General features: G+C 47.7%; 1 protein-coding gene across 12 annotated transcripts in view; it reads right to left on the minus strand.

The window, feature by feature from the left end:
- The window catches only part of JAKMIP3 (Janus kinase and microtubule interacting protein 3), a 201,420-nt gene that overhangs the window by 40,777 nt on the left and 135,560 nt on the right, over window positions 1–25,083 (minus strand). For 5 of the 12 annotated variants that reach the window (XM_029060716.2, XM_029060715.2, XM_029060707.2 and 2 more), the window contains 11 exons: window positions 22,891–23,037; window positions 20,997–21,128; window positions 20,206–20,241; window positions 18,774–18,833; window positions 15,459–15,587; window positions 13,981–14,109; window positions 7,707–7,790; window positions 3,134–3,196; window positions 2,914–3,012; window positions 439–537; window positions 243–302 (listed from right to left, as the gene is read on the minus strand). In XM_029060716.2, coding sequence (XP_028916549.1) covers window positions 243–302; window positions 439–537; window positions 2,914–3,012; window positions 3,134–3,196; window positions 7,707–7,790; window positions 13,981–14,109; window positions 15,459–15,587; window positions 18,774–18,833; window positions 20,206–20,241; window positions 20,997–21,128; window positions 22,891–23,037 — 1,038 coding nt within the window. The remainder of the gene's footprint in view (window positions 1–242; window positions 303–438; window positions 538–2,913; window positions 3,013–3,133; window positions 3,197–7,706; window positions 7,791–13,980; window positions 14,110–15,458; window positions 15,588–18,773; window positions 18,834–20,205; window positions 20,242–20,996; window positions 21,129–22,890; window positions 23,038–25,083) is intronic. The other 7 variants (XM_039911633.1, XM_029060705.2, XM_039911635.1 and 4 more) reach the window with 2 other exon arrangements.

Genomic DNA, 25,083 nt, shown 5'->3' on the forward strand with positions numbered 1-25,083 from the left:
CTGGCACATAGGAAGCACTTAACAAATACCATAATTATCATCATTTTAATTTATTACCGTTACCTGGCCCAAGGTCACTCAAGAGGCCGGTGGTTCGAAGTGGGCCTAGAACCCAGGTCTCCTGATTCCCAGTGCGGCGCGGAAAGGCTAAGGATAAATTTGCTACATTACAGTCCCCTGCCAATGTTTAAACGAATGGGTAGCTACAACGAAAGCATGCACAACTTAATAAAGGAACATACACTTACGGCGTTATCCCCCAAAATGTCCAGTTTCTTCATCAACTCTGCTACTAGAATATCCTAGCAAGCCAGAGAGAAGAGAAGCAGGGCAAAAATCAACTTCCGGACGTCGCCTGCAAGGGTCGTTTGAGTCGACGGGTTGGGGAGAGGGTGGGAGGAAGGAGGACAGGAAAGAAAAGAAGCAGGCAGTGCTTACCGTGACACCTTCTGCCTCACAATAGACCTGCAACGGACTCTTTCCCTCTATAAATGGGATGTGGTGGAAATTCATGGCGGGCGATTTCCGCTCCCTCTCCTAAAACACAGAAGCGAAAGGTATTTTTTCAAGAGTAGTCATAATAATAACAATAACAACGGTATTTGGTAAGCGTTTACTATGTGCCAAGCACTGTTCTAAATGCTGGGGTAGATACAAGGTCAGCAGATTGTCCCACATGGGGCTCACGGTCTGAATGCCCATTTTACAGACGAGGGACTGAGGCACAGAGAAGTTAAGTGACTTGCCCAAAGTCACGCAGCTGACAAATGGCGGAGCTGGGCTTAGAACTCACGTCCTCTGGCTCCCAAACCCGGGCTCTTGACACTAGGCCATTCTGCTTTATTATAATCTAATAATTTAGTAATTATTATCACTATACTAAAAACAATTAGGGTAGTCGCTAAGCGCTATGTGCCAGGCACTGTACTAAGCACTGGGGTGGATACAAGCAAATCGGGGTGGACACAGTCCCTGTCCCACATGGGGCTCACAGTCTTAATCCCCATTTGGCAGATGAGGGAACTGAGGCCCAGTGGAGTGAAGTGACTTTCCCAAGGTCACGCAATGGACAAGTGGCAGAGTCAGGATTAGAACCCATAACTTTCAGACTCCCAGGCCTGCGCTCTATCCGCTAGGCCAAGCTGCGCATGGGAGAACAAATAGAAGAACAAAAGCAATAACAATAATGTTGGTATTTGTTAAGCGCTTACTATGAGCAAGGCACTGTTCTAAGCGCTGGGGGGGATACAAGGTGATCAGGTTGTCCCTCATGGGGCTCACAGTCTTCATCCCCATTTTACAGATGAGGAAACTCAGGTACAGAGAAGTGAAGTGATCTGCCCAAAGGCACACAGCTGACAAGTGGCGGAGCCGGGATTAGAACCCATGACCTCTGACTCCTAATCGTTCAGTAACCTTTCAGTGCTGGCTATTTAGCAACATTTAAAAATCCGCTGTGCTGATTTGAAAATGACAATCTTTGATAGGTGGACCTGCCCGTTGAGAATTCAATTGGAATTTCAATGTTTGTTCCCTAAACTCTTCGTGCGTGGCTCAGTGGAAAGAGCACGGGCTTGGGAGTCAGAGGTCATGGGTTCAAATCCCGACTCTGCCGCTTGCCAGCTGTGTGACTTTGGGCAAGTCACTTAACTTCTCGGTGCCTCAGTGACCTCATCTGTAAAATGGGGATGAAGACCGTGAGCCCCACGTGGGACCACCTGATTCCCTTGTGTCTACCCCAGCGCTTAGAACAGTGCTCGGCACATAGTAAGCGCTTAACAGATACCAGCATTATTATTACTATTATTACTATATAATCTGGGTGGCAAATACTTCACTTAGCTTGAGGCAGCGTAGAAAGAATATGGGGCTGGGAGTCAGGAGACCTGGGTTCTAGGCCCGGTTCGGCCACCGGTCTGTTGTGTGACTTCGGATGAGTCACTGCATTGCTCTGTTCCTCTGTTTTAATAATAAATAATAATGTTGGTATTCATTAAGCGCTTACTACACTGTTCTAAGCGCTGGGGGAGATACAGGGTAACCAGGTTGTCCCACATGAGGCTAACCCCCATTTTACAGATGAGGTAACTGAGGCACAGAGATGTTAAGTGACTTGCCCATAGTCGCACAGCTGACAAGTGGCAGAGCCAGGATTCGAACCCATGACCTCTGACTCCCAAGCCTGGGCTCTTTCCCCCGAGCCCATTCTCCCTCCCTCTTAGTTTGGGAGTCCACTGTGGGACAGGGCTTGTCACCCATCTGATTGTCTTGCCTTTGTTCCAGGACTTTACAGAGTGCTTGACAGATGGTAAGTGCTTAACAAGTAACATTAAACATTAATAGTTGTGTGAGCAAATTTTTGAGCACGAAAGAAAAGGCTTGATGCAACTCCAGGGGTAAAAGCCACCCAGAAGATACGGGAAGAGTGGTTCAGGAAGGTCACACGGAAAGCAGTGTAGCCTAGTGGCAAGAGCCCGGGCCTGGGAGTCAGAGGACCCGGGTTCTAATCCCGGCTCCGCCACTTGTCCGCTGGTCAATTCACTTCACCTCCTCTGTGCCTCAGTTCCCTCATCCCCTTGATTCTATTTATTGCTAATGTTCTCGTCCGTCCGTCTCCCCCGATTAGACCGCGCGCCCGTCAAAGGGCAGGGACCGTCTCTATCTGTTGCCGACTTGTACATTCCAAGCGCTTAGTACAGTGCTCTGCACATAGTAAGCGCTCAATAAATACTATTGAATGAATGAATGAATACAGTGGGGTAAGTGAGCCCTACGTGGGACAGGGATTGTGTCCAACCCGATCTGCTCGGATCTTCCCCGGCGCTCGGTACGGTGCCTGGCACGTAGTGAGCGCTTAAAAACCTCGTCATTATTAAAGTTTTATCATTACCGAGGCCGTACAGGATGGCTCACCTCAAGTTCTAATATCCGGAACTCCAAAAGTTCGTTCTGATCTTTGACGTCCTGGACATCGTGCTTTAATCGAGCCTCTTCGATCTCCATCCGTTTGATCTACGGAATGAAAAGTCGCGGATGCCCCGTCTCATCGAATCCTTTCAACGGACTCCAGGAAGGCAGTGGCTGACCGGCCTTTCTAACCGTCGGTCTCGAAGGCATCCGGCCCAAAGCTTACCTTTTCTACCAGCTCCTGATTTCTTCTATATAAGGCTTGCTTTTCTTCAATCCACTTCATATCCTGAAAGAGAAGACCGCAACCGTAGATGGAACTCTTCCAGAAGAAGGGGAGAGGCAGAGGAGTTCGCTTGAGAGTGAAATGAAGAAGGGGGGCGGGGAAAGGAGCCCGTTTCATCTCAACCGCTCTTCGCTCCTTTAATTCATCCATTCATGCAGTCGCATTTATTGAGCGCTGACCGTGTGCAGAGCACTGGACGAAGCGGTTGGGAAAGTGCAACAATAAACAGGCATATTCCCTGAAATGTATTTAATTATATTAATGTCTGTCTCCCCCTCTAGACAGTAAGCTCACTGTGGACAGGGAATGTGTCTGTTTACTGTTCTATTCTACTCTCCCAAGCCCTCAGCACAGTGCTCTGCACACAGTAAGTGCTCCATAAATATGATTGAATGCATGAATCATAACATCGCCAAGATCCACCCTTTCCTCTCCGTCCAAACTGCTACCTTGCTGGTACAAGCTCTCATAATATCCCCACTGGATTACTGCGTCAGCCTCCTCTCTGATCTCCCTTCTTCCTGTCTCTCCCGGCTCCAGTCTATTCTTCACTCTGCTGCCCGGATCATCTTCCTACAGAAAGGCTCTGGGCATGTCACTCCCCTCCTCAAAAACCTCCAGTGGCTGCCTATCGACCTCCACATGAAACAAAAAACTCCTCACTCTTGGCTTCCAAGCCGTCCATCGCCTCGCCCCCTCCTACCTCACCTTCCTTCTCTCCTTCTCCATCCCAGCCTACACAATCCGCTCCTCAAGTGCCGCTAACCTCCTCACTGGGCCTCGTTCTCGCCCGTCCCGCCGCTGACCCCTGGCCCACGTCCTACCACTGACCTGGAATTCCCTCCCTCCCCACCTCCGCCAAACTCACTCCCTTCCCCTCTTCCAAGCCCTCCTGAGAGCTCACCTCCTCCGGGAGGCCTTCCCACACTGAGCCCTCCCTTTCCCTCTTCCCCTCCTCCCCTCCCCATTCCCCCTACTCCTTCCTTCTGCTCTTCCCCCTTCCCCTCCCCACAGCACTTGTGCATATTTGTATATATTATTACTCTTATTTTATTAATGATGAGTATATATCTCTGATTCTATTTAACTTGATGGTATTGATGCCTGACTACTTGTTCTGTTTTGTTGTCTGTCTCCCCACTTTTAGACTGTCAGGGATCTGTTGCTGATCTGTACATTCCAAGTGCTTAGTACAGTGATCTGCACAGAGTAAGTGCTCAATAAATCCGATTGATTGAATGAATGAATGAAAGAGGGACTGATGACTTGGGGAGGTATCTGCTAATTCTCTTGTATTGTACTGTCCCAAGCACTTTGAACAGTTTATTCATTCAATAGTATTTACTGAGCGCTTACTATGTGCAGAGCGCTGTACTAAGCGCTTGGAATGTACAAGTCGGCAACAGATAGAGACAGTCCCTGACCTCTGACGGGCTTACAGGCTAATCGGGGGAGACGGGCAGACGAGAACAATGGCAATAAATAGAGTCGAGGGGAAGAACATCTCATAAAAACAATGGCAACTAAATAGAATCAGGGTGATCTCTGCAAATAGTAAGAGTAACTCGATTGTATTTATTCAGCACTTACTTTGTGCTGAGCACTGTGCTAAGTGCTTGGAAAAGTACAATACAACAATATAACAGACATATTCCCTGCCCACAATAAGCTTACATCTCAAGCCTCCATAACCAGTGAGGACGTACAGCTGATGGAGAGCTTGAGATAATGGATATCAACTCATATGCTTAGTACGGTGCTCTGCCCACAATAAGTGCTCAATAAATAGCATTGATTGATCGATCGATTGAGTGTTCATGCCCCTTCTAATGATCCCAATGCCCAATGCCCCAAAATTCTACTCCATCGATTCTTTTTCCCTAATGCACAGATAATGTGAAAACCAATTCCAAAATCAGCTCTCCAACTCACAAATCTTATTTGTAAATGGTAAGGAACAAAGCAATTCTCTGGGGAGCTGAGGAAAGCTTAAACAATGATGCCCGCCTGGCAGAAATTGGGATTTTCGATTAGCGGGTTAAATATGTGGAAATAACCTCATCCTTACATGCTCTTGGCTTGCTCAGGTGATTAGAGCAACATTTTTCCCCGAGAGCAAAATATTTATAAATATTTAATTTATTTATATTGCTTATTATTTATATTATATATCCATTATCTATGCATATGTCTGCACATATATGTACATAAAAATCTGGAACATCTATATAGCCATAATGCTTTGAAAATGAACTGGCAGGATGAAGTGGTTTGGAAAAGCTTGAAGAAAATCTTATGACTATTTCCTGGAACTTTTTGCCTGTATTATTTTTCAGTCAAGCCATTCCAAACTTTTGTTAGAGAAGAGAGTGAATCCTGTGGGTTCCCCCTTCACGACATCGCTAGATTCCGCCCTTTCCTCCCCATCCCAACTGCTATCACGTTAATACGATGACTTAAACTACCCCGCCTTTATTATCGCATGAGCCTCCTCGTTGACCTCCCAGCTTCCTGTCTCTTCCCCACTCCAGTCCATACTTCGCTTTGCTGCCCAGATCGTTTTTCTACGAAAACATTCCATCCATGTTTTCCCACTCTTCAAGAAACTCTGGTGGTTGCCCATCCACCCCTGCATCAAACAAAAACTCCTCACCATTGGCTTCAAAGCCGTCCACCACATCGTCCCTTCCTACCTCAACTCACTACTGTCCTACTACAACTCACAACGCACACCTTGCTCTTCTAATGCCAACCTTCTCACTTTGCCTCCATCTCGTCTATCTCGCCGACGACCCCTGGCCCCCATCCTGCCTCTGGCCCGGAACGCCCTCCCTCCTCAGATCCTTCAGACGATTAATCTCCTCCTCTTCAAAGCCTTATTGCAGGCCCATCTCCTCCAAGAAGCCTTCCCTAAGGAGGGCTCCTTTCCTCTTCTCTCACTCCCTTCTGCGTCTCCTTGACTTGCTCCCTTTATTCAACCCCCCTCCCGATCCCACAGCACTTATAATAATAACGATGTTGGTATTTGTTAAGCGCTTACTACGTGCACAGCACTGTTCTAAGCGCTGGGGTAGATACAGGGTAATCGGGTTGTCCCACGGGAGGCTCACAGTCTTCATCTCCATTTTGCAGATGAGGTCACTGAGGCACAGGAGAAGTGAAGTGACTCGCCCACAGTCACACAGCTGGCAAGTGGCAGAGCCGGAATTCGAACCCATGACCTGTGACTCCCAAGCCCTGGCTCTTTCCACTGAGCCACGCTGCTTCACTTATGTCCATAGCTGTCATTTATTTGTTAATTTGCATTAATGACTGTCTCCCCCTCTAGACTGTAAGCTCACTGCGGGCAGAGAATGTGCCTATTGGTATTTTGTACTCTCCCAGGGCTTAGTACAGTGCTCTGCACACAATAAATGTGCTAGAATGAACGAATCATAATGATAATAATGGTACTTCTTAATCGCTTACTATGTGCCAAGCACTGTTCTAAGTGCTGGGGTGGATACAAGTTAATCAAGTGGGACACAGTCCCTGCCCCGCATGGAGCTCACACTCTTAATCCCCATTTTATTCACTCGATCGTATTTAATGATTAGAGAAGCAGTGTGGCTTAGTGGAAAGAACACAGACTTGGGAGTCAGAGGTCATGGGTTCGAATCCCGATTCCACCACTTGTCTGCTGTGTGACCTTGGGCAAGTCACTTAACTTCTCTGTGCCTCAGTTACCGCATCTGTAAAAATGGGGATTAAGAAATGTGAGCCCCACGTGGGACAATCTGACTATCTATCGCTTAGAACAGTGCTCTGCACATAGTAAGTGCTTAACAAATACCATAATTATTCTTATTAATTATTACTGAGCACTTACTGTGTGCAGAGCACTGTACTAAGCGCTTAGATGAGGTGACTGAGGCCCAGGGAAGCAAGTGACTTGCCCACAGTCACACAGCAGACAAGTGGCGGAGCCAGAATTAGAACCCAGGTCCTTCCGACTCCCGGCCCGTGCACTAGGCCACACTGAATAAATGGATGGACGTAGAAGGAACCACAGGGAAAAAGCGTCTGACTACCTTTCCCAGAAAGGAAAGGGGCTGTTTCCTGTTGGCTCTGTAAGCCTGTCTACTTAGAGAAGCAGCGTGGCTTAGTGGAAAGAGCCTGGTCTTGGGAGTCAGAGGTCACGGGTTCTAATCCCGGCTTCTCCACTTGCCTGCTGTGTGACCTTGGGCGAGTCACTTAACCTCTCTGTGCCTCAGTCACCTCATCTGCAAAAAGGGGGATTAATAAATGTGAGCCCCAGCACTTAGAACAGTGCTCTGCACCTAGTAAGTGCTTAACAAATACCATCATTATTATTATTATTTGAAAGGACAATAATTTTACAGAGTAAAGAATGCCCCTGGTTGAGCTGACATTTTTCGATCTTGACGATCTAGCCCTTGGAACAACGCTTGGGACACAGGAAGGGATTAACGAATGGAGATTTTGCCTGGTGAAGTTTCTTCTAAAACCTTACCTGCCCTTGTTCAGCGAGGGCTTTTTCCAAGTCTTCGATCCGGGTTTGGGATCTATGGACTTCTGCTTGTAGCTGCTCACGAGTCTGTAGGATGGGAGAAGAGAGAGCCATCAAACTTTCTCTAAAACCCAAATGCCAGCGTAGCATTTTATCCTGCCCCGCTCGACTGTCGGCTCCTCCGCCGCCATTATCATGGTATTTGTTAAGCGCTTACTATGTGTCAAGCGCTGTACTAAGCGCTGGGGTAGCTAGAAGTTCCTCAGATCAGATACAGGCCCTGTCCCACAAGGAGTTCACAAGCTAAGTAGGAGGGAGACCAGGCACTGGATCCCCCACTGAACGGATGGTGGAACTGAGGCCCAGAGAAGTCGAGTGACTCGCCCAGGGTCACACAGGGGACGAGTGGCAGAGATGGGATTAGAATCCAGGTCCTCTGGCTCCCAGGCCCGGGCTCTCTCCACTAGGCGACACTGCTGTGGCTCAAAGTCGGGAGAAGGTTATGGAAAGGGTTGTGAAGAAAACCACCGATGCATCCGTAGGGCTGACTATGGAATGTTCCTCGAGATGACCTGGAGAGGAAGCGGAGCTCGGTGGTTAGAGCATGGGCCTGGGGGGCAGAGGACCTGGGTTCTAATCCCGGCTCCGCCATTCGTCCGCTGTGTGACCTTGAGCGAGTCACTTCACTTCTCTGGGCCTCAGTTCCCTCATCTGTCAAATGGGGATTGAGACCGTGAGCCCCACATGGGACCGGGCTGTGTTAAACCTGATTTGCTTGTGTCCACCTCAGGGCTTGAGAGTGCCTGACACATAGTAAGCACTTAACAAATACCATTATTATTATTATTATTATTATTATTATTATTATTCTCTGGGCCTCAGTTACCTCATCTGGAAAATAATTTATAATGATGCTACTGATGTCTGTTTACTTGTTTTGATGGCCGTCTTCCCCCTTTGAGACTGTGAGCCCACTGTGGGCAGGGATCGTCTCTCTAGCCGAATTGTACTTCCCAAGTGCTCAGTACAGTGCTCCGCACACGGTAAGCGCTCAATAAATACAACTGAATGAATGCATGAATAAATGACTGTGACCCCCATGTGGGGCGGGGACTGTGTCCTACCTGATCAGCTTGTATCCATCTCGGTGCTTAGTACAGTGCCTGACACCTAGTAAATATTTAACAAATACCATTTAAACAAACCAACAAAAAATGTGAGGAGGAGGAACTTGGACAACGGGAGAAACTGGGCTGCTTCCAGACAAGAGGGCAATCGATCGGTGGTATTTCCTGAGCCCTTATTATGTGCAGAGCGCTGTACTAAGCACTTGGGTGAGTCCAATACAACTGAATTAGCAGACTGATTCCCTGTCCGTAACGGGCTTTATCTGCAAGTTCTCACAAACCATGCCCGTCCAGGAAGGCAAGGTAAAAAAAGAGAACACAAATAACTCGTGCGGAAGCGAATCCTAAAAACTCAGAGGAGAAAAACCTCACGCACCAAGAAGGGCTCTGCGGACGGAGATCTTCGGAATCATAACAAGTGTGGTATTTATTAAGCGGTGGGTACAATCACTCCGTCCTCCCCTGCACGGTGGCTTCCCGGCACCTCGCTCTTTGTGTGTGTCTGTGTGTGTTCGGGTGAGTATGAGGAGGTACGTGGACGTGGGTGGCTGCGAGAAGGCAGGCGTGTGTGTGTCAGTGTCAGGAGGAATGTGAATGTGAGTGTGAGGAAGTGGTCGTGTGTGGGTGCGTGAGAGGGAGTTGGCATGCGCGTGGGTGACTGCGAGGACGCAGACAGGTTCGCGGGTGAGGAGACGGCACACGTACGTGAATGTGAAGAGGTACGTATGTGTGTGTGAGTGTGAGGCGGTAGGCACACTCCATCACTAGATCCTGTCGCTCCCACGGTCACAACATCGCTAAAACCCACCCTTTCCTCTCCATCCAATCTGCTACCATGTTAATCCAGTCACTCATCCTCTCCCGCCTCGATGACCGCTTCAGCCTCCTCGCTGACCTCCCTGCCTCCTGTCTCTCCACACTCCGGTCCAGACTTCACTCTGCTTCCCAGATCGTTCTGCTAGTGTTTCCCCAGTCCTCAAGAACCTCCAGTGGTTGCCCGTCCACCTCCGCATCAAACAGAGACTCCTCACTGTTGGCTTTAAAACAGTTTACCACCTTGCCCTCTCAGCACTTAGACCGGTGCCAGTGCTTAGAAAAATAAAATAAGTTGTGGTATTTGTTAAGCGCTTACTATGTGCAGAGCACTGTTCTAAGCGCTGGGGTAGACACAGGGGAATCAGGTTGTCCCTCGTGGGGCTCACAGTCTTCATCCCCATTTGACAGATGAGGGAACCGAGGCACAGAGAAGTGAAGTGACTCGCCCACAGTCACACAGCTGACGAGTGGCAGAGGCGGGATTCGAACCCATGACCTCTGACTCCAAAGCCCATGCTCTTTCCACTGAGCCACGCTGCTTCTCTAATGGTATTTGTTAAGCGCTTACTATGTGCCGAGCACTGTTCTAAGCGCTGGGGTAGACATAGGGGAATCAGGTTGTCCCACGTGGGGCTCACAGTCTTAATCCCCATTTTTTTACCGATGAGGGAACTGAGGCACAGAGAAGTGAAGTGACTCGCCCACAGTCACACAGCCGACGAGTGGCAGAGCTGGGATTCGAACTCATGAGCCCTGACTCCAAAGCCCGGGCTCTTTCCACTGAGCCACGCTGCTTCTCTAATGGTGAGGGTGGTGATGGCGGAGATGGGGATGGTGGGAATTGTGCACAGTAGACTGCAAACTCCCTGAGTGCGGAGATGACGTCTAATATTTCTACGATATTCTCCCGACCGCTCATTAGAGGGTTGTGCTCACAGTAAGCTCCCTGAAGGCAGGAAGTGCGTCTACCAACTCTATTGCGCTCTCCCAACCGCTTAGTACAGTGCTGTCTGAACCCAGTAAGTGCTCCGTTCAAACACTACTGTTTCCACCCACTTTAGCTCAGAAAAAAACCCTCTCTGTAAGCTCGGTGAAGATGCATTTTCATAGACTGTATGTCACTCTGAGATGTCAGCATAAAAAATAATGGATCCCTCACTAAAGAAGAAAATTAGATTACATAAATGCAGTTTCTAATTATAACGCTTTCTAGAAAAGAACATACTTGAAAGGAGGAAAAAAGAGAAGCATCTGATTTCATCAAGTTGCTAAAATGACACAAAAAGTCTCATCCTCTAAACTGTAAACTCTATGTGGGCAGGGAACGTGCCTGCAAACTCTGTTGTATTTATTATATTTCTACTTTCTCAAGTGCTCAGGACAGCGCTCTGCATGCAGTAAGCACTCGATAAATACGACTGTTTGAGAGTATACTGAGTCAAACAATTTCAGAAAATCCACAGGGTGGAGCCAGGGTTACAATGAATAGTCAACTCTTAATAAAGAAGGAGAATTTGAGTGGTTTTGTTGTTTTTACAGATGAGGTAACTGAGGCACAGAGAAGTGAAGTGACTCGCCCAGAGTCGCACAGCTGACAAGTGGCACAGCTGGGATTCGAACCCATAACCTCTGACTCCAAAGCCCGTGCTCTTTCCACTGAGCCACGCTGCTTCTGCTCACAGTCTTCATCCCCATTTTACAGATGAGATAACTTAGGCCCAGAGAAGTGAAGTGACTTGCCCACAGTCACACAGCTGACAAGTGGCAGAGCTGGGATTCGAACTCATGACCTCTGACTCCAAAGCCAAAGAGAAGGGATGTGACCTGCCCAAGGTCACACAGCGGACAGTCTACAGTCTTCTAGACTGTAAGCCCGGTGTGGGCAGGGATTAACAATAATAATCATAATAATGTTGGTATTAGTTAAGTGCTTACAAAGCACTGTTCTAAGAGCTGGGGTAGATACGTGGTAATCAGGTTGTCCCACAAAGGGCTCACAGTCTTCATCCCCCATATTTCAGATGAGGTCACTGAGGCCCAGAGAAGTGACTTGCCCACAGACACACAGCTGACAAGTGGCAGGGCTGGGATTCGAACCCAGACCTCCGACTCCCAAGCCCGGGCTCTTTCCACTGAGCCACGCTTAACAAATACCATGATTATTATAAATGCGCCTGAATGAAGGAATCAATCGATCAATCGGTCGATGGTATTTATGGAGCGTTTCCTGTGGGCGCACCTCTGTACTAAGAACTTTGATCCCTACTCGTTGTACCAAAGAATGCAGGCCCCTGCCTTCCCTCCATATTTAGGAATGGGTATCCTCTAGAGAGGGAGGAGCCTCCCGCCGCCTCTCCTCCACCGGGTCGGCCTCTGGGTTCCTCCCTTTGCCCAGGTAGGAGGAGTGGTTTATTCCCACTCAGTGGACGGACACTCCCTGCTCTCTCACCGAATGAACAAGACTGAATCCCCATCCAGGGAGAACCCCGAACCCAGACCCTCCATGCCCCATCGCCGCCACAGTCACCGCCCTGGGTGGCCCTTCCCCGGAGACGTCGGGGTCCCGGCCCCCCGACCTTCGGAGCCGGACTCAGATGTGCTCACCCCGGGCCTCTGAAACCAGCCGAGCTCGTTGTGGGCAGGGAATGTGCCTGTTTAGTGTCGTAGTGGACTCTCCAAAGTGCTTACGACAGTGCTCTGCACACAGTAAGCGCTCGATAAATAATAACGGTATGTGTTAAACGCTTACTAGGTGCCGGGCACTGTATTAAGCGTTGGGATGGATACAGGCAAATCGGGTTGGACGCAGTCCCTGTCTCACGTGGGGCTCACGGTCTCAATCCCCATTTTACAGATGAGGTGACTGAGGCCCAGGGAACTGCAGTGACTTGACCAAGGTCTTGCAGCAGACGGCTGAATGAAAATACCGTGGAATGAATCTGAGGGTTTACTATCCAAAACGGCCGTTTGTGGCTTTGGGCTCTTTGAGGTCCAGACCCTCCTATTCCCTACCTTTATCTCTCCTCTCCCGTATCCCCCTCCCACCTTTATTTAGTGGTATTTGGTAATAATAGTAATAATGATGGTATTTGCTAAGCGCTTACTGTGTGCCGAACACTGTTCTAAGCACTGGGGGAGATACAAGGAAATCAGGTTGTCCCACGTGGGGGGTCACAGTCTTAATCCCCATTTTACAGATGAGGTAACTGAGGCCCAGAGAAGTGAAATGACTTGCCCAAAGTCACACAGCAGATAAGTGATGGAGCCAGAATTAGAACCCACGACCTCTGACTCCCAAACCCGGGCTCTTTCCACTAAGCCACGCTGCTTCCTATGTGTCAGGCAGTGGTCCTATAAATTCTGGGTGAGATGCAAGCTAACCGAGTTGGACCCAATCCCTGTCTCACATGGGGCTCGCGATCTTCATCCCCATTTTACAGAAGAGGTAACTGAGGCACAAAGAAGTGAAATGACTGGCCTAAAGTCACACCGCAGGTAAGTGGCAAAGGCAGGACTAGAACCCAGGTCCTGTGACACCCAGGCCTGGGCCCTTTCCCCTGAGCCAAGCTGCTTCCTACAGTAAAAAGTCGGTCCCTCTGGTCATGGCCCCAGAGAATTTATTCATCTGTAAAATGGGGATGAAGACTGTAAACCTCAGGTGGGACAACCTGATTACCCTGTATCTCCCCCAGCGCTTAGAACAGTGCTCGGCACACAGTAAGCGCTTAACAAATACCAACATTATTATTACACAATTAGCTTTATAGTCTACCTGTAATCAACTTTAATTTCTGTCTCCCCTGCTAGACTGTAAGCTCATTCTGGGCAGGGAATGTATCTGTCCGTTGTTATATTGGCCTCTCTCAAACGCTTAGTACAGTGCTCTGCACACGGTAAGCTCCCAATAAATACAATGAATGAATGGGAAGCACTTTGAGAGCAGGGATTTCGGCTATTCACGGCATTGTACTTTCCCAAGGGCTTAGTACAGTGCCCTGCACTCGGTAAGCGCTCAAAAAATACGACCGAATGAACGACTTCGTTCGTTCCTGTGGGCCCTGCACACGAAGAGCATTCAGTAAATACGAGCGGCTGTACGCACGAATCCGAAGCAGAGATCTTAGCTATGACGCTGCACCGTACGGTGCTCTGCACAGAATAAGCGCTCAGTAAATACCATCGAGCGATGCCCCACTCGAGGCCGGGCATCGGGGGTGATGAGGATTGTTGAATCCTCCAAAAACGGTCAATATCAGGGGCTCTCGCCCACTGGGGTGGAGACGGTGGGGTTGGACTACAAGCCTTTATTTTCATGGAATAGAAGTCATTTAGACCTTAACTTCTCGTTCTGCATCCAACGTTCCTCCGACCTGCTCCTGCAACAAAGCATAGGCTCGCTGCAAGGCCTGGTATTCCATGGTTAACTGCCGAAATCGCAGCTCGGTTTCTTCTCTGGCCATTCCCTGCGTTGGGGAGGAGAAAGAGAGGCAGGGGAAAGAAAGGAAAAGGGAAGGGAGGGGGAGGGCAGAGGAAGAGTGGCAGAGAGAAAGGGGGTGGGAAGAAAAGAGGGAAAAGGAGAGGGAGGAGAGGAGAGAGGGAGAGAGAAAGGAAGACAGGGAGAGAGAAAAGGAGGAAGAGAAAGAGGAGAGAGGGAGAGAGAAAAGGGGAAAGAAAGGGAAAAGGGAGAGAGAAAGAAAAAAATAAGGGAGGGAAAGAAGGAAGGAGAGTGTTTATTTCTGAGGACTTTACTTATTGCTACAAGATTTCTCTTAAATCTTGCCACCTCATTTCACAGACAAAGAGTCTCAGGGAAATGAATGATCTGCCCAAAGACACCGGAAGTTCACATCAGAAGACTCACTTTCACTGACCGTGAGCCGTTTCTTCCAACAGGCCCAGTTCTTCCATAACATGGGATTTTGCTACGTGACCCGGTTAGAATACTATCGGGAAACGTTCTCCTCCTTATGTGTGTCCGTCTGGACAGAACACGATGTGATGTTGGGAGAAGCAAACGTCTTTTGTGCGTGTGATGGGCCAAGTTGCCTTCTTCGAGACCACAGCCCATTCATTCTAGCACAACGGACTACGTTGCTCAAAATCAGTTTTGCTCTATGAGAACGACAAAGAATCGCGGTGATGATAAGGGCTTTTTTCCATAGAGCACTTTAAAAAAACATTCCAAAGCACTTTCACATAAGTAGTCTCGCTTTATCCTCATAACATCCTCACGAAGCAGCGTGGCTCAGTGGAAAGAGCACGGGCTTGGGAGTCGGAGGTCGTGAGTTCAAATCCCTGCTCTGCCACTTGTCAGCTGTGTGACTGTGGGCGAGTCACTTGACTTCTCTGGGCCTCAGTTCCCTCATCTGTAAAATGGGGATTAACTGTGAGCCTCACGTGGGACGACCCGATGACCCTGTATCTCCCCCGGCGCTTAGAACAGTGCTCGGCACATAGTAAGCGCTTAACAAATACCAACATTATCATGTAGTCGGAAGAGGCAGGAGTTTTTTTTAATCTCCCCTTGAGAGATGAGGAAGCAAGCACAGAGGTATGAAATGACTTGCCCCAAGTCTCACAGCAGGACAGTGGCAAAGCTGAGACTAAAATCCAGGTGTCCTGATACTCAGGCTTGCGCTTTTTCCAGGAGGCCACTTGAAGTGAATACATTAAATACCATTCAGTGAAATATATTGCCCCTCATTATCTGTTCAGGAGATAATGTAAACCAGCAGCAGAAAACGATTTTAACAGCAAAAACAAAAGAACGGGACGGATTTCCCCGCTGTCCCCGGGCTGGGAGAAAGATCACCTCTTCCAAGTCTTCCTCGGGAGTGCACGGGGTCTGATCCGTTCGGTCGGTCTGATAGGATATTGAAGAACCGTCAGATTCCAAGGAAGCTTCATCGTCGTAACCGAAGAATGTCTCCACCACCGGCTTCTGACCAAAAGACAATGGGTTTCGACCCAGACAAAGAACAAGGGCGTAAAACTTTCCTTTTCTATTTATTATTAATACCACAGTTATTTTTAGTAGGCATAATATTATAACACCTCCTCCAAGAGGCCTTCCCTGACTAAGCCCTCCTTTCCTCTTCTCCCACTCCTGCGTCCCCCTGACTTGCTCCCTTTACTCATCCCCTCTTCCAGCTCCACACCACTTATGTCCAGATCCGTCATTTATTTATTTCTCTTCATGTCCGTCTCCCCCTTTAGACTGTAAGCTCGACGTGGGCAGGTCTGTTTATTTTTAGACTGTCCCAAACGCTTAGTACAGTGCTGTGCACACAGTTAGCGCTCCATACAATTGAATGAACGACTACCGTTATATTTTTAATAATAATGATCGTGGTATTTGTCAAGGGCTTACTGTGTGTCAAGCACTGGGCTCAGGGCTGGGGGAGACACAAGATCATCAAGTCAGACGTAGTCATTCATTCATTCATTCAATCGTATTCATTGAGCGCTTACTGTCTGCAGAGCACTGTTCTAAGTGCTCGGAAAGTACAACCTGGCAAGAGATACAGTCCCTACGCAACAACACAGAAGGGGGGTGATAGGCAACAAAACAAGTAGGCATCGATAGCATCAATACAAATCAATGGAATTATAGATCTATACACATCTTTAATGAAATAGACTAATAAATATGAACATTATACACACAAGTGCTGTGGGGAGGGAAGGGGGATAGAGCGGATGGAGGGAGTCGGGGTGATGGGGAGGGGAGGAGGAGCAGAGGAGAAGGGGGGCTCAGTCTGGGACTTAGTCCCTGTCCCGCATGGGGCTCACGATCTAAGTACGACGGGGGAACGGAGAGTGAGTCCCCATTTTACAGATGAGGCAACTGAGAGGCCCAGGGAAGTTAAGTGACTGACCCAAAGTCACATGGCAGACACGTGGAGGATCCAGGATTAGGACGCAGGTCTCCTGGCTCCCAAGCCCGTGATCTTTCCACTAGGCCATGCTGTTTCTTTTATTCATTCGATCGTATTTATTGAGCGCTTACTGTGTGCAGTGCACCGTACGAAGCGCTTGGGAAGTACAGTTCTATTAGATTGTAAGCTCCTTAAGGGCAAGCAGGAACGTCTCCCCCAACTCTCTCCCAAGGAGGATGGAAGGAGTGTGGTCTAGTGGCTAGAGCTTGGGCCCGGGAGTCAGAAGGACCTGAGTTCTAATCCCAGCTCCACAACTTGTCCTCTGTGTGACCTTGGGCAAGTCTCTTCACTTCTGTGTGCCTCAGTTACCTCATCAGGAAAATGGAGACTAAGACTGTGAGCCTCTTGTGGGACAGGGACTGTGACTAACACAATTAACTTGTTCCTACCCTGGCACTTAGAACAGTGCCTGGCACATAGTAAGTCCTTAACAAATGCCACAATTATTATTATTATTATTCCTACTTTAGACCTGGGTTCTAATCCTGGCTCTGCGAGCAAGGTGACCTCGGGCCAGTCACTGAACCTTGCTGGGACTCAATTTCCTTAGCTGTATATTTTAATCTCCCAAGCACCCAGAACAGAGCTCTGCACATCGTAACCGCTCAATAAATATCACTGATCGATTGACTAATCGATTCCCCGTTTGGATTTCATCTCTAACCTCTGGGTCTCTTGGTGTCAACGAGGGGATCACGATGCTAAACCTCCCAGCCTCCGCCTTGCTGGGCTCGACCAGATACTGTTTGATTTTTATTAATAATGATAACAATTTGTCTATAATACAACCAGTAGCAAGGGTGTAAAGAACCCTACGAGGAGAAGACATAAGAATGATATAGAAAATAGGATTTTGAGCTATGAAACTGTAAGCCCTGTAATAATAATAATAATAATAATGATAATGTTGGTATTTGTTAAGCATTTACTATGTGCAGAGCACTGTTCTAAGCGCTGGGGTAGATGCAGGGTAATCAGGTTGTCCCACGTGAGGCTCACAGTCTTAATCCCCATTTTACAGAGGAGGGAACTGAGGCACCGAGAAGTGAAGTGACTTGCCCAAAGTCACAGAGCTTACAGGTGGCAGAGCTGGGATTAGAACCCATGACCTCTGAGTCCTAAGCCCGGGCTCTTTCCACTGAGTCCCGGGCAGGGATTGTGTGTGATCTATCATGTTCGAGAAGCAGCATGGTGTAGTGGACAGAGCCCGGGCCTGGGAGTCAGAAGGTCATGGGTTCTAATCCCGGCTCCGCCACTTGTCTGCTGTGTGACCTCGGGCAAGTCACTTCACTTCTCTGGGCCTCAGTTACCTCCTCTGCACAATGGGGATGGAGACTGTGAGCCCCACGGGGGACAACCTGTATCTACCCCAGCGCTTAGAACAGTGCTTGGCACAAAGTAAGCGCTTAACAAATACCATCATTATTGTTATTATATGCACCGCAGCGCTTAGTACAATACTTGAAATAAATTATGGTCCAAGGAAACAACAGTGACTACAAATATTTACTTTCCCGCCTAACTCTTCAGGAACAAGGCAGGTTTCCTTGTCAATCAGTCGAATTTATGGTGAACTAACTGTGTGCAGACCACTGAACTAAGAGCGTGGGAGAATAAAATCTACAGCTGAGGAAATTGACTTCCAGCCAGGTTGAATGACTTGCCCAAAGTCACCCAGCTGGCAGAGCCAGGATTCCAAGCGCTTAGTACAGTGCTCTGCACATAGTAAGCGCTCAATAAATACTACTGAATGAATTAGAACCCAAGTGTCCTGACTCGCAGTCCTCAGCTGCTTCCCCCCGACCATGCTGTCTCCTCCACCCTTATGCATTACAAAAGATCAACAGAAATATCCATAATAACATCCTTTCCTGCAACTCACCTTTCATGATCGGCCTCTCCACTTAATTATCTATCAATCAGTGATATTAATTGAGGGCTTACCGTGTACACAGCTCTGTGCTACGTGCTTGGGAGAGTATTAAAAGAAACTTCTGTATTAAAAAACAATGTTCTCTTAACAAAATAAGGCAACCCTGACTTCTTTTTTGTTTGGTTTCACACTAAAAACTTTTTAAAGATATGAGATTCACTTATCCTCCAGAAGTAGAGATTGTAAATTTGCTACGGTTCATCATCAATAAAATATATGTTGCGCTTCTCTTAAGCGAATATTACTTTTCTTTTACCTTGGGGAGTTTTGCCATTTTCTTTCTCTGTTTCCTATACCGTAAGAGCTTATCACGTTCCTAGAAAAAAAAATAATCGAGAAACCAACCGACAATTATTCCATTTTGTAAAACATACAGCCAGGTGAAATTTCGGTTCCATTGTCTAAACCGGTCGAGAGAACAAGTTTTACAATCAGCCAATTCATTCTATAAGGAAATTTTCTAACGCAGCACATGTACAGATTTGTAATTCACTTATTTCTATTAACGTCTGTCTCCCCCTCTAGACCGTACGCTCACTGTGGGCAGGGAATGTGTCTGTTGTTCTTTCGCACAGTTCCAAGCGCTTAGTACGATGCTCTGCACAGAGTAAACGCTCAATAAATACGAGTGAGTGAATGAATGGATGCCCATTTGCTGGGATCAACATAGCCTCTGAACAATACGTGATGACTGGCTATTTTGCCAAAGACGATCTCTTTTGATTTTGTTAATGAGGGGTCCATCCCCTTGATTCTATTTATCGTGATAAAGTTGTCTTGTTTTTGTCCATCTGTCTCCCCCGATTAGACTGTAAACCCGTCAATGGGCAGGGATTTTCTCTATCTGTTGCCGAACTGTCCATTCCAAGCGCTCAGTACAGTGCTCTGCACATAGTAAGCGCTCAATAAATACTATTGAATGAATGAATGGGTCCCCGAAGCACGTTTCAAACTTTTCCAAAGTTACCCCTGCTTAATCAGAAGGGGCAGAAGCCAATGGGAGAGGTCTTGGGTGAGAAAAGGGGAGGGAAGGAGGAGGGAGAGGCTGGAAAAGCTGAAAGCAGATACGGGGAATCCCCTTGAAAAGACCATCTTCCTTCCCCAGCTACGCGTGGTGAAAGATGGACAAAGTAGGAAAATTCTCTAAACGTTTATGCGAAGTTCAGACCGACCATCTGACTATCAGGGCGGCAGATGAAGCGGTGTCCATACGGACACCGCATAAATGTCAACAAAGCCACAGTCAGTGCTGTCCTCTTCAAATTCGACGGATAATACAAATAGACCCCCGGAATAAAGCCTGAATGAAAACAGTCCCGGGATCATTACTAGGAAGCTGTGGGAAATCAGCACGATTCCAGGGAGAGGAGTAAAAATACACTGATGAGCTGAAAACTCAGATACTCTCGGAGCGTGGCTTAGTGGAAAGAGCCCGGGCTTGGTAATCAGAGGATGTGGGTTCTAATCCCGGCTCCGCCACTTTTTTCTGTGTGACCTTGGGGAAGTCACTTCACTTCTCGGGGCCTCAGTTACCTCATCTGTAAAATGGGGATTAAAAGTGTGAGCCCTACAGGGGACAACCTGATTATCCTGTGTCTACCCCAGCGCTTAGAACAGTGCTTGGCACATAGTAAGCGCTTAACAAATATCCTAATCATCATTATTGTCCGAAAGGATAGTGGGCTTACCAATACACTCTTTACGTAGCCAGCGGTTTCAAGGGTCTAGGAAAAAAAAAGATATTTTAAACATTACCAAGGTCAAACAGGACTAAATCACTAGTTTTTGAAATTGTTTGGTTATTAGATCGGGTAGAGCTGGGGAGGGTGGGGCGTGGCCTAAGGGCTGAGAGCCAAGACTCCCTCCCCCAAGACTGGATAGCGGCGGTGGGCGTGGGGGGGACTCCACTTAGAATAAGAAGCAGTGTTGCCTAGTGGGTAGAGCATGGGCCTAGGACTCAGAAGGACCTGCGTCCTAATCCTGGCTCTGCCACTTGTCTGCTGCGTGACCTTGGGTGAGTCTTTTCCCTTCTCCGGGCTTCAGTCACCTCATCTGAAATATGGGGATTAAGACCGCGAGACGGGGCCGCGTCCAATCCGATTGGCTTGCATCCACTCCGGCGCTTAGTACAATGCCTGGAGCATAGTAAGCCCCGTACGAATACCATCATTATTATCATTATTACCTTCCCCGGCACTTAATACAGCACCCGGCCTAAAATAAGCATTTAACAAATGCTATAAACAATAAAAGAAAATCACTTTTTAAAAAAAAACCTAGGAAGCATATCATGATCCCATTTGCAGAGCACTGATTTGGTGCCAAGCACTATAGTAAACACTGGGGAAAGGGACATATACCTACCTTTGGGACATTATACCCTCCCAAGCGCTTAGTACAGTGCTTGGAATAGGTAAGCAGTCAATAATGCCATAGATTGATTGACATAACGATAGACTTTACTAGAAATCAATATTACCTTGGAGAGCTCATCGATGAAATTCTGCTGTTCCACGATTTGAAGTTTCAAAAATTCAACTTCCCTTTCTTCCTGATTCTGGTCGAGATCGTTCAAGGAGCTCGGCCTTCTAATCGCTCCAACTCTTTGTCTCTGAGAAGAATGCAAGAGAAAACTGCGGGTGATTAAGCGAGTTTACCACACGGGCTTCCGCCCCTTCCGGACCACTCAAACCGGGGGGATTCTGATCCACTTCATTCATTCAATCGTATATATTGAGCGCTTACTGCATGCAGAACACTGCACTAAGCGCTTGGAAAGGACAAATTCGGGAACAAGTAGAGACAATCTCTGCTCACGATGGGCTCACAGTCTAAAAGACTTTGTTCATGTCCGGCTTTGAGTTTGTTCTCTCTAACAGCACCCCAATTTATTTCTACACCTCCCCACCCACTGAACCACTTACGCAACCGGGGCCTCACCCGTTTAGTCCATCAATCAATCGATTGTATTTACTGACCACTTACTGTGTGCAGAGCACTGTACTAAGCGCTCGGGAGAGTACAGCATAACAGAGTTGACAGACAACTTCGGCCCACAATGAACTTAAAATCTAGAGACTGGAGACTAGAGTTGAGAGACAAACTTAGCACTTTGGTAATCTCTGTCCTCCCCCACCATCATTCAAGATAAATATCTTGTAATCAGTTGATTAATTTATCTATTTATTTATTTGTATTAATGTCTGTCTCCCCGTCTAGACTGTGAGCTCATTGTGGGCAGGAATGTGTCTGTTTGTTGTTATACTGTACTCTCCCAAGCGCTCAGTACCGTGCTCTGCACACAGAAAGCGCTCAGTACATACCATGAGTTCATCCAGTGCTTAGAACAGTGCTTGGCACACAGTAAGCACTTCACAAATACCATCATTATTATTCAATCATACATATTGAGCACTTACTCCGTGCACAGCACTATTCTAAGTACCTGGGAGAGAACGATACAACAATAAATGAATACCTTTAAAACTCTGTTGCTTCCTTTCTTTTAACTTAGTAAGTAGCGCACATGGTAAGCACTCAATAAATACCACTGATTGATTATGGAGAAGCGGCGTGGCTCAGTGGAAAGAGCCCGGGCTGGGAAGGCAGAGATCACGGGTTCAAATCCCGGCTTTGCCGCTTGTCAGCTGTGTGACTTTGGGCAAGTCACTTAACCTCTCTGGGCCTCCGTTCCCTCATCTGTAAAATGGGCATTAAGACTGTGAGCCCCTCGTGGGACAACCTAATCACCTTGTATACTCCCCAGCGCTTAGAACAGTGCTTTGCACATAGTAAGCGCTTAACAAATGCCAACATTATTTTAGAGAAGCAGCGTGGCTCAGTGGAAAGAGCCCGGGCTTGGGAGTCAGAGATCATGGGTTCGAATCGCGGCTCTGCCACTTGTCAGCTGTGTGACTGTGGGCAAGTCACTTCACTTCTCTGGGCCTCGATTACCCCATCTGTAAAATGGGGATTAACTGTGAGCCCCACGTGGGACAACCTGATTCCCATATATCTACCCCAGTGCTTCAAACAGTGCTTGGCACATAGTAAGTGCTTAACAAATACCAACCTTATTATTATTATTACTGTATTCTCCCAAGTGCTTAGTGCAGTGCTCTGCACCCAGTATGCGCACAAGAAATCGACTGATTGACTGATGGACTGCTTGTCCTGACTAGAGTGCTTTATGACAAAAACAATCTCACCCCACGGTGTCCCTTGGATCCACGCATGCTGTGATTAAACTTAGATTACGGCTTAGATTGAGGCTTCGAGGTTATGCTCGAAGTAGATCCAATTCTTACCCCATTTCTCTTTCAGCTCAACCTTGACTCTCAAATGAATATAACTTCCCCGAGGCTCTGTCTTACCATCTCTATGTTTTCTTGTTGAATAAACTTTAATTTATTTTCCATTCGACGTAAAGAATGGGATAGATCTTCATTCTTCCGACTGAGACGTTTGTTTTTATCCAGCAGGGGTTTGTACTGACTTTCAGCCTCTCGGAGGCGTTTCAGCTGAAAAAGCGAAGTGTTTTGCAGTTAGGTGAATGAAACGATGAACCTTGTTCTGCCCGATCATGAATACCGAGAGAATTTGCTAAGACGGAGGCAACGTGGCCTTACGGAAACATCGGGGGCCTGGACGTGTGGAGACCCAGGTTCTAATCCCGGCTGCACCACGTACTTGCTGCGTGACCTTGGGTGAGTCATTTAACTTCTTTGGGCCTCAGTTTCCTCATCTGGCAAATGCTTTCCCTTTCTCTTAGCCTAGAGTGGGACCCAACGGGGGTTGATCTGATTATCTCAGCTCTGCCACTTGTCAGCTGTGTGACTGTGGGCAAGTCACTTCACTTCTCTGGGCCTCAGTTCCCTCATCTGTCAAATAGGGATTAACTGTGAACCTCACGTGGGACAATCTGATGACTCTGTATCTCCCCCAGCGCTTAGAACAGTGCTCTGCACATAGTAAGTGCTTAACAAATACCAACATTATTATCTATCCCAGTACTTCGCACAGTGCTTAAGCGCTTAGTAGGTATCCATCACCGTTACTATTATGACATACTCCACAAATTGGAGGTCACTAAATATGGCATTCAACCATCACTGGATTCTCTGGCTCCCACGGACCCTTGAATGAAGAGTGAATCCCTAGGTGTGGAAAGGAAAAGGACTTATTTTCCTCTTTGCTCCATTCCCTCTGAGCCTTCCCAGAGGTTATGATAAAGTTTCGATATTCCGGGCATCTCACAAGGCGGGTAACACGAGACGTGTTTAGCCTGCTAGGCTATGACTCTTAAAATAAAATAATAAGAAGAGTTGTGGCATTTGTCAAGCGCTTATTATGGGGATTAAGAATGTGAGCCCCACTTGGGACAATCCGATCACCTGTAGCCCCCTCCGGGGCTTAGAACTGTGCTTTGCACATAGTAAGCGCTTAACAAATACCATCATCATTATTATTATTATTGTTATTATTACATGCCAGGCACCGTTCTAAGGTCTGGGGTGGACACAAGCAAATCAAGGTGGACACAGTTCCGTCCTTCGTGGGGCTCACAGTCTCAATCCCCATTTAACAGATCTGGCCTACAGACGTCAAGTGACTTGGCCAAAGTCACACAGCAGACAAGGGGCAGAGCCGGGATTAGAACCCAGGACCTTCTGGCTCTCGGGACCGGGCTCTAGTCACTAGACCATGCTACTTGCTCTATCCGTTGAGTGGCCGCCACAACCTGTATGGGAGAATCTGCCTGTTGACTCCAACTGCGTCAGTTCGTCAGTTGACCTGTATTTATTGAGCGCTTACTGTGTGCAGAGCACTGTACTAAGCGCTTAGGAGAGTACGATATAACAATAGAACAGACACATTCCCTGACCAACCCATTGACACAAACCCCGCTGGTTTTGAAGGAGCTTGTGTCTTGCTTGATGCCAGGCTATTTCCGGAGCAAAAGGAGAAACTGAGGGAGGCGGGGGGTGCAGGCAGGAAGGAGGAGGAGGCCACGTGGATTGGGGGAGTGGGGAAAGTCCAAGTCAAAGCACCCCCAAATCAAGACCAGCTCGAGCCCGGGAGGATGGGAATGGTGGGCATTCCCCCCTCTAGACTGTAAGCTCATTGTGGGCAGGGAAAGTGTCTCTTTATTGTTCTATTGTACTCTCCCAAGCGCTTAGTACAGTGCTCTGCACACAGTAAACACTCATAAATACTACTGTCTGACTGACTGACTGACTGACTGAATGGAAACTCTTGTTCCCAAGCTACCAGCACTGGAGTTTGGGGTGGGAGGAAGACGGGGCTCTTCTCCCTTACAAGTGTAGGGGAGGGTCAATATCTGTTTATATAAATAAAAGTGATGGCATTTATTAAGCGCTTACTATGTGCCAGGCACTGTCCTAAGCACTGGGGTGGATACAAGCTAATTGGGTTGGACACAGTCCCTGTCCCACATGGGGCTCACAGTCTCAATCCCCATTTTACGGATGAGGTAGCTGAGGCCCAGAGAAGCAAATTGACTTGCCCAAGTCACACAGCAGACTGGTGGTAATTATAATAATAAT

This window comes from Ornithorhynchus anatinus, chromosome 3 (assembly GCF_004115215.2).
Source record: "Ornithorhynchus anatinus isolate Pmale09 chromosome 3, mOrnAna1.pri.v4, whole genome shotgun sequence".
Classification (NCBI taxonomy): Eukaryota; Metazoa; Chordata; class Mammalia; order Monotremata; family Ornithorhynchidae; genus Ornithorhynchus; species Ornithorhynchus anatinus.